This window comes from Merops nubicus, unplaced genomic scaffold, assembly GCF_000691845.1.
Source record: "Merops nubicus isolate BGI_N331 unplaced genomic scaffold, ASM69184v1 scaffold9953, whole genome shotgun sequence".
Classification (NCBI taxonomy): Eukaryota; Metazoa; Chordata; class Aves; order Coraciiformes; family Meropidae; genus Merops; species Merops nubicus.
In genome coordinates, this window is record NW_008599547.1 from 1223 (window position 1) to 11090 (window position 9868).

Consider the following 9868-nt stretch of genomic DNA (forward strand, 5'->3'; position numbering starts at 1 on the left):
GTCCAGACAGCTGATGACACTCACAGAGGAGCCCCAGGCATCAGCAATTGTTCTGCTGCAAAAGTGAGTGCTCCAAGTACTGGGCCTTCCTGTAGTTCACCTTTGTAACCTTTACAAAATGTGCTAGCATAAAACAGTAAAATGACATTTGTATCATAGATCATAGAATCATAGGGGTTGGAAGGGACCTCGAAAGATCATCTAGTCCAACCCCCCTGCCAGAGCAGGACCACCTAGAGTACATCACACAGGAAGGCGTCCAGGAGGGTTTTGAATGACTCCAGTGAAGGAGACTCCACAACCTCTCTGGGCAGCCTGTTCCAGTGCTCTGGCACCCTCACAGGAACAAAATTTTTCCTGATATTCACCTTGAACCTCCTATGCTCCAATTTGCACCCATTACCCCTTGTCCTATCACAGGTCATCACTGAAAAAAGCTTAATTCCATCTTTCTTCGTAAAGAATCAGCTGTGCTTTTCTGAAAACGCTGTGCAAGGCTGTGTTTTTATTGGCTTTTATTATTATCTTCTTGCCAGTTTTCAAAGCTCAGTGATCCAGTGCTATTCAATCCATGTGGTAGAAGCAGGGAAATCCAGTAATGGTTGTGTGAGTCTGAAATACATTAAGGGTCGTTGGAGTTGTCCCCTACCAAGTTTCTGTGTTGGGGAACTCCTTTGCATGGAAAAGGACATCGGCTGCTGGTGATTGTTGCAGATAAAGTACATGTCCTGCAGGCACAATTCCTGTGCCTGTGGCCTGGCCCATTCAGAAGATGCATGGGCTTTTTTGGTTGGTTGATGGGGTTTTGTGTTTGTTTGTCTTTAAGCAGCATAGCCTTCTGCCTTGACAATACAGGTATTCACTCTGCTGATACAAATTCTAGGATTTTGGCTTTTTTATGATCTTTCAGAAGTCTTGTGTATGGAAGTGTATCTATAGGGTGCATACCTGGGAGAGCTATCTATATGTTTTGCATACTGTCACAATGCATGGTTGAAATGGGATGGCTTTGTTTGATTCTTTAAGACTATTTAGCCTTTGCTTTTTGAATGCATGTTGGTGAAACATTCTGAGTATGCAAACTGCAATGACAAGCTTCTTGCCTCATGTTTTTATGGGTGAATAGAGCCGTGGGAGCATATGAGTTTACTTAAGAGGAATGTAATGTGGAGCATGGATTCATTTGGGATATCCTAGGACATTTTCTGTGTAATAGAAGGCACATGGTTATTTTAGATGAGAGGCTTTAGTAAATAAGATTCATGCTTCAAGGGTTCAGCTACTTGCAAGGCTGATGTTCTTCCTGCTCCACTGAAAATTACTGAAGGTGGAAACATTTTATGAAATTCTTTTTATGGAGGTAGCATTTTATAACGTGATGATTTTACCTCTGATGCTTGAGGAGTTTATTATGTAGAGTAACTCCCAGATGACTCCATTGCACATTGGCATGGAAAGTATACAGTTGCCTCCTCAGGAAAATGATTCCTCTCTGCAACTTAGTCTGAACTTCAGGATGTTTGTGTACTTCTGAGACAATCACAGTGTGCAGGGATGGGGAAACCTAATAGACCATTTACATTTATAAGGCTGCATTATGGAATTGAGCTGTCAGAGGAGACCTGTCAGTTGTCTCAGTTTTCCAGAGATGTTTTATTCCATCCACAGAATACAAGGCAGGCAGGAACCTCGTGTCATTTAGTTAATCCCCTGAAAGCTCAACATTTGACCAATTTAAACTAGTGATTTAAATCATTCCCAGTGGATATTTGTCCATACTCTTTAAAAGTCCTTTATTATAGAGGTTGCTTACCTGTCCATGGGAATCTTCTTTAGTATTCCAGTGCCTGTCTGCTGGAAAGCATTTCCCAAGGAATATTCCAAGCCTGTTCCTGCAGTTTTAAACCTGTAGCTTATCCTGGATGCAGAGAACACCCTATGTACTGCCTCCAGCATCTTTTCCTCACCCACTCCCTGGACACAATGACCACCCTTTCAGCCACCCTGCACTGTGGAAAGCTGCCCCTGCAGTACCTCGGGGTCTAGGCTGAGGGTGCAAGCCCCTTGTGACAGAGTGTCAGTGTCAGCACCTCAGGAGGCAGCTGAATGGAGGGCAGAAATCACCTCTGCCCTTGACCTGCTCTTTAATCCTGGGTAAATGCTGTAAATGGGCTGTGCCTCAGAGTCTCCACCTATAAAATGGAAATAGTAACACTCAAAAACCAAATTAAGTTATTGCCAGTCAGAGGCTCCTTCTGTTAGATATTACAGCAGTTTTACTTTCTGAAGGATCCTTTAGGACCAGTTCACTTCATGGAATAAACTTCACTTAATTTGAGATTCACAGGGGTGTAAGGTAGGAGTCTAAGGTAGTTAAAGCACACAAGGAACATGCACAGATGTCCCAGCTACCACGGGAGGTCCCCATCCCAGCACGTGAGTTCTTTATTTCCCTGTTAACAGAGCAGTGAGTTCTTGAGCAGCAGGTCTCAGATTCGGGGGTACATAGGATTGTGAGGCAGGGAGAATGCTTGGGGCCTGGCCAGGGCCAGCTGGTGAGAGCCCCTCCAGCCTGGCATAGGTGGGTAGCCCGGCGTGCCAGTCCCACCAGAGCTGCAGGTGTCTGGTGTGAGTGCTGCCAGCACCTCGGTGTTCTGTGGCGCCTGTCGGGCGCTTGTTGTGCACGTTCTTTCTTCAGCCATGTGCACTGTGAGGGTTTTGCTGGGGGACTGGTGTCAGTCTTCAGCTAACAGCCTTTCCTCTCTTCCTCCCTCAGTTCAGATCAGCCTACCCAGCCCCCAGGCGGCATTGTCATAGACAGAGAATCTGAGGTTTACAAGATGCTCCAGGAGAATCAAGAGTCAAATGAGCCACCCAGACAGTCTGCTTCGTTCCTTGTCTTGCAAGAGATTTTGGAGTCAGAAGAGAAAGGTGAGTGCTTACTGCACACCTCATCTGAGTGTGCTCTTCCCTTTTGCCATTCCTTGGGCTGAGTCCAGTGTTTAACATCTTCGACTAACAGAAACATAAAGATTAACATAAAACTTCATTTTCCTTTCTTAGCTGTTGATTGTCCAAGGTAGCACATATAGGTGGTTTCTACAGAAACCTACAGACCCTTTCACAGACTTCTAAATATTCCCTCATTGATTAGTTTCTCTCATTGATTAGACACTGGGCTGTGGGCCCATATCATTGTTTACTCATGGAGGGAGTGCTCAAGACATAACACCCTACCACATACAGTTATCAAGAAGTAATTTTACATGTTGCAAAACCTCTCCTGTATTTTCTTAACTTCTGCCCTTTAAGATAATATTAACTGATTAAAGACCATCTTTGATTCAAGACTTTGAAAGATACCACAAGATAATGCTCTTCAGTGAGTGCTAAAGCTTCTGATCTCCATCCCTCTACAGAAGAAAAAGGATCTGCTTCTGCAGCTGAATGTAAAAATGTGGAAGCTGGGTTACAGCAAGCAATTCATTGCTTTTAACCTCTGAAACTTGGCTCTGCTTGGCATTCTTGATCTGACATCTGGACTTGTGCAGTTCAGGGCTATAGACGTAAGTTAAAAAAGCCAATTAACTAGGTGGGGGCCCAATCTTACTCTATTCTCCCCTTAAATAAAATAAAATAAACAAATGAATAGGAAAAGAATTCCAAGAATTATTTTTTTTTTTCCTTAGGCTAGTGGAGACTTGGTCTTTTGTGTTACTAGCTTGGCATTGGTGCATTCAATTTCATCCCAAAAAAGCCTGGTGCTGAGATATTCACCACAAAGGGAGACAGATTGGCCAAGCACTGGTAGGTCTGTAAGGAAACAGCAAAACAAAGGAAATAAGGAAACAACAGTAAGGAAGAAAGGAGGATCTTGGAGTCTTTAATATGCTGTTAAAATACCTACTGGAAAGCTCTTTTAAATATTGAGTGTTTGCAACTTGCCCTCAGGGTTCAGCTCCTGCATGGAAGGGACAGGAGTAGCCGGGACGTCTCACACAGCCGAGCTCCTCCCCGCTGCTTAGTAGTGCTGAAGAAGATGGGAAGCAAAAGCCTCTCTGTTTTATCTTTCTTGGAAGGTTTGCAGCATTACTGGGATTCTCTGGCACGAGGTTTGCCTGCCTGGTCAGAGGCCAGGATAGGCTCTGTCACGACTGCACTGTGAGCTGCCAGTCGCTGCTGCGGCGCAGGGCCAGCGGGAGCGTCTGTCCCCACAGGGACACAGCTCCTGCCTGCACGCCTCACCCCGGCCACCCGGAGCTCGCTGGTGGCTGGCTGCTTCTCCCGGCCTGTCCTCAGGCCATGGCTTGAGAGCAGCAGCAGGGAACTACCTCCCCAGCTGGGACAAGTCCCTTGGAGCATCCCCGAGCGTGTCCCCGCGAGCCTGGCCCCGGACAGGGGCGCCGTGTGCGGACGCACCGTGGCTGGTCTGTGTTTAGACCTGACCCTGCACTCAGAGGTGGAGGGTGTTTCACAGGGTGCAACGAGTTATGTTTCCTGTGGCTGGCTGATTAAGCTGTTTGCTTTCGAGAGATTTAAAAATGTGCTGTCAGCCTTGTTGGTATGAGCCTGAAAACGTGGCTGCTGCAGCTTCCTTCCCAGCGGGGTCACTTGCAGTGGCTCTGTCAGAGGCCAGGTGCTTCCTGCTGTGTTTGGAGGGTGTGTGGGCTGTAGTTCCCATCAGGGAACTTGCACCCCTGGAGCAGCATCTCTGCATGGAGCTGGGTGCAAACCTCAGAGCTGAAGGCTGCCCCAAAGGAAAGCAGCACAGTGTCACCTGCCCCACAGGTGAGCAGAGGTGACAAGACGGGCATCTCCCCTCTTTTTACTTCAGCTCTTCTGTCAGTGATCTTCCCTGGGCTGTGATGTGTCCTGGACCTTGCTGGTCAACAGGGTGTGCTTTTGGAGTGTTTTTCCTGCCCTTACACCAGGAACAACCAACACAGTGTGCTCTTGGTTTAACACCAATCAGAAGGGTTTTATCAGTTTCCCTCCCACTCTAAGGTGCCCATCGACCCCCCTTGTTTCTGGTGAAACATCATGCCAGTCTGCAGCTCTCCTTCCCCTTTTGCCTGGTGTTGAACCTCTTGCAAAAGCTGTACAGATAAAACTAGTCACATCAATGGTGTTATTTTGCAAGAGGGTCATTTTACACTGAAGATATTTAAAGGCTTGCCTTGCATCCTGCATCTAGGATCCACTGCCATTGTAGGCATCCAGATGTCTCCTGCCAGGGAACTGCAGGACATTCCTGCCCTAGAAAGGTTGCACTAGGGAGATACTTTGAGCATGCTACTCAGCAGCATAGAGCACAAGGTTATCCCTCGTGTTGCAGAGCCCTGCAAGAACAAGAAGTTCATTAACCAAAACTTTCAGGAGTCTTGGGGAAGCCAGCCCTACCATACACCAGACAGCAGATTGGAAAAGGACTTGGCAGTTCTCCCTGGTCTGCCAGGACACCCATGTCCTGTTTCTGAGCCCAAATCTGGCAACCAGCTTGACCCTGCATGTGTCATGAGGACACAGCAGGCAGACTCTCATGCTACCAAGTCCAGGGCTGGGGCTTTGCTTTGCTTTGTGCATCTGTGCATGTGAGACATCAGTTGAAATCTCATGGACTTTTGAGATGAGAAGAGACTCTCATGTGACTGCCCACAGTCTCAGGCCCTTGACTTTCCAGGGCCAGGTTCAGCTGTGTCCCTTCTCTCCCTCCTCCCTGCACACCTCTAAATCCCTTCCTGCTTTTCATGCATGAATCTCTGCCTCTGAACTGGGGTGAAACAACCTCACCTCTCCCTAGCAGAGCACCTGCTTGGGAGCAGTAGCCAAGAGCCACGCATCTCACATGCCCTGAAGCCCTCTCCTTCCCCCCCCAGGAGACCCTACCAAACCATCAGGATTTAGGAGCGTCAAAGCCCCCACCACAAAGGTGGCCTCATCGATTGGGAATGCCCAGAAGCTGCCCATGTGTGAGAAGTGTGGATCTGGCATTGTGTAAGTAAGCCTGTCCCTGGGGTTGCAGGACAGTCGTGCCGTGGCTGTGCGAGGGGCTGAGGCGCTGCCCCTGGAACACCACAGCCACAGCCACTGCATCCAGGGGGCAGCTCCAGGCACGTCTGTTCTCACCAGCTTTGGTAGCACTAACGTGGTAGTTCCCCACAGTGAGGCAGGAGTTGGGTTTCCTTTGACAGACCCCTTTCACTGGAAGCCAGAGCGAGTCCCTAGGAGAGAAACCTCGAGGCAGCTGCTGCTGCAGTGTTTTGCTTCCTACCTGGCATCTGTTTACAGCAGAAAACAAAGTGACCTTTCCATTCAGGGCCTGTGTATTTAAAGGCTTAGCATGTCTGGCCACTCCCAGCCGTGGAGTGGTGACTAGCTTTGATGGTAAGAGGCAATGTGGACCAGGAGAACTGTGTTCTGCTCCCTGCTGGCTGTAGGACCACATGCCTCCACTGTGTCTATACAGACATAATTATTGTTGTCTTTATGTTGTTTTGGCCAACTTCCAGCAGAGGCAGGGCTTTGATAGAGGGCTGCTGTACCGTAAGTGTAGCAGCATGAAGGACCTAACCTCTGTCTTTGATTTGCCATTCAGCTTCCCAACTGCAAATCCTTCCCTACAACCCCCTTAGCTTAACGGTTGGCTCCAGCAGTCAAGTGCTGGTAGCTCACCTGCGTTGTCATGGAAGGATTCAGCTTTCTCCCATGCTCCCCACAAGCTATCAGGTTGTTGCAGAGACCCACTACACTGGGACTCCATGGCCCTGGAGCACCAAGAACTGGCAGAGTCATTACAGAGGTTATCTGTGGCCTGTAAAATATGAATCAGAGGCAAACTCTACAATTATTCTACCCGCTGGGTAGATCTGGAGAGGAAGCACAAGGCTATGAATAGCACTAAAAAACTAATGAATTATGGAACATCTAGATGGCTGCTGGAACAAAATGGTACTCCTGGCAAATTGTTGTGTGGCTGCTGGTGGTAGTTAACGAGTTGCTGTGTACTTTTCCTCATCATCTGCTGGGTTAACTTGTGAAGCTTTCCAGTAAGAGCTAGCCCACATTTGTCTGGATCTGTTCACTGCAACTCCTGAGCAGCAAGGTCTGAGTTCAGAGCCAGGATCTGGTCGCTGTGCTTCTCCCATGCATAGCTGGTGTGTCCATCCCTAGCAAAAGGGCAGTGGCTGTCTGTGCAGCTTTCATCCCCCTCGGTTGGTGGTGACAGTTGTTTCTGAATTTGTTCTACCATACAGTGTGTTGAGACTCAAAGTTGATCCCCCAGATGGTCAAGATGATGCCTGTCATTGGATCCTGGGCATTTGAAGGTCGAGCTGATGCCTGTCATTGGATCCTGGGCATTTGAAGGCTGTTGTGCTGTGTCCAGTCATCAGCTAAAGATGCCATCACAGCGATTCTTGGCACCATAGATGCTAGGTCCCTGTGACACTTAGGCAGGCCTGTGCTAGGAAGCACTTTCCAGAGGAGGGCTCCCATGCCAGCACACGCTGGGCTCTAAAAGCACTGTTAAAACCTGCCTGCCCTGAGTAGGGTCTATACTTTGGCTTGTGTGGAGCAGGAGAAAATTGTCCACCTCCAGCACTGGTGTGGGGGTGGACTGGGTGGGAGGTGTCTGGGAAGGAAGGAGGCAGTGGTGGGTACTTGGTGCTGAAAGGTGCTGGTTCTTTCCCCAGAGGGGTGTTTGTGAAGATCCGGGACAAGCAACGCCACCCTGAGTGCTATGTGTGCAGCGACTGTGGCACCAACCTGAAGCAGAAAGGACACTTCTTTGTGGAAGACCAGATCTACTGTGAGAAGCATGCCCGGGAGCGGGTGGTTCCCCCTGAGGGCTACGAGGTGGTCACCGTCTTCCCCAAGTAAACCATGCTGCTCACAAAGCCAGTGAGGATGGTTTCTCTTCTGCTCCTTTTCCTTGGAAAGCATTGTCCCTACCCTCCTGCCAAATCTTGTTTGCAGTAAGGAATGTTAGGTATGGCTTTGAATTTCCTTGCCATTATTAATCCTCTGAGCTGCCACTACATTCTTTTTGTCTCCTGTTTCACTGTTTGGATTTTTTTTTTAAATACACAGAAATTATTTTTTTTTCCACCTTTGTGCACAGGAAAATCAGAGGCCAAAGTCAGATTACAACTCTTCTGTGTCCCAGTTATTTGCCTTCTGTTTGCATTCAATAAACCAGGTGAATCCAAAAGGTGTCTGCGTCCTGCACTGGAGCAGGGTCCCCAGGGCAGCAGAAGAGGTGCTGAGTTGAGTGCATGGCTGGGTTCACCCTGGAGACCAGCAGGAGGGAATTCCAAAGTTACATCCAACTGGTTTCCCATGTGCCTGGCTGCTGGTAGCAGCTGCCTGCTGGCATCCAGGTGGGCACAGCCAAACCACAGGCCACAGCTGGCACTGGTGGGCTGTCCCCAGTGCAAGGCACCCAAGAGCTGATTCATGATGATGAGCAAAGGCACTTCAGTGCTTCCCATTAGTTCATGACCCAGGTGCCCCTCTGTTCCCCATGGTCACAAATTGAGCTCTGTAAAAAAGTGTCCATGGTTCTTGCTGGAAACCAGGGAATCCTGGAGCAAAGAGGTGAAGATTGGAATGACTGTAGTCTCTGTCTCTGTTCCATCTGTTCCTGTCCATGCTGTGCTGGCTCCTCCACTCCAGCACCCAAGGGCTGGGGCTAGGGCAGATGTCATGGTCATGATTGTTTCTGTTTGCACACATTTGAGACAGTCCCCTGTGTAAGGGCCTGTGTGGCTGCCAGAGCCATCGCCCTGCTCCTCGTGCTGCCAGCCATGCGTGGGCTGCTGGAGGCTGTTCTTTGGGGACAAGTGCCCCATGTGCACTGGATGAGGGGCTGATGGTGCTTGAGCAGCAGCCCCTCCACCCATGTATAGCAAAGAAAGAGCTGGTCTGCAGTGAAGTTTTTCTCTGTGTACGCCTCTTAATGGAATGCTGGCTGTTCTCCTGGTGTAAAAATTAATGGTTTCCAAGACAGAGTGTCATCTTTGCTTTAAAACAAGTTGCTAGAGATTGAAAAGGGAAGGGCTTGTCCCCCATACAGGCCCTCTCTGGCACCAGAGGGTTGCCTCCACCCTTGAGGTTAGTGAGTGCATCTGCAACAGCTACAGACAAAGTCCTGTGTGCCTGTCCTGGAAAGTCCTGCTGCTCTTCAGCAGTGCTTTACTGCTGCATCCTGGGTTGCTTCTCCTTCACAACGAATCATGCCACAGCACAGCTGCCTTGAAAAAAAAAAAACCCACACACACAAAAAAAAACCCCAACAACAACAAAAAACCCAAACTCCACTAAGCCAAAATCCAACCTTCATCTGAGATAAAGCTAGCTGACCTGTCACCAGGCTTATAAGCCTGCTGCTGGCACAGATTTTTGCCAGGTTGTGGGGGGGGAACTGATTCACCAACCTGGCTAAATTTAGCTCTTCCCCTCTGGCTACTTCTACAGCCAGTGGTAAGGAAGTGAGGATGGCTAGCACAACCATCAAACTCCTTGCCCCAAGAAAAGCCTGGCTTCCCCATGCTGCCAGTATATGGCCTGCACATCATACACTTGCACAACTGCCAGGCACTAACACCAGCAGGTTTATTTTTCAAGCTGAGTGGGTGTTTTTTTGGCCTACTCTGGGATGACATCTCCCCTCACTGGTGCTAAAGCTCTTCCCTTGGCATCGTGTTTCCCCAGGGGAAGGCTCTTGGTGCTAAAGCTCTTCCCTTGGCATCGTGTTTCCCCAGGGGAAGGCTCGTGGTGCTAAAGCTCTTCCCTTGGCATCGTGTTTCCCCAGGGGAAGGCTCGTGGTGCTAAAGCTCTTCCCTTGGCATCGTGTTTCCCCAGGGGAAGG

At 49.0% G+C, this 9868-nt stretch overlaps 1 protein-coding gene across 1 annotated transcript; it reads left to right on the forward strand.

The window, feature by feature from the left end:
- Window positions 1-2776: 2776 nt before the first annotated feature.
- Window positions 2777-7878, forward strand: LOC103770172 (PDZ and LIM domain protein 1-like; the record flags this gene model as incomplete). The annotated part of the gene is made up of 3 exons (XM_008937422.1): window positions 2777-2931; window positions 5877-5994; window positions 7692-7878. Coding segments are annotated over 3 exons (460 nt in total), but the record flags the coding sequence as incomplete, so codon positions are not given.
- Window positions 7879-9868: the final 1990 nt, after the last annotated feature.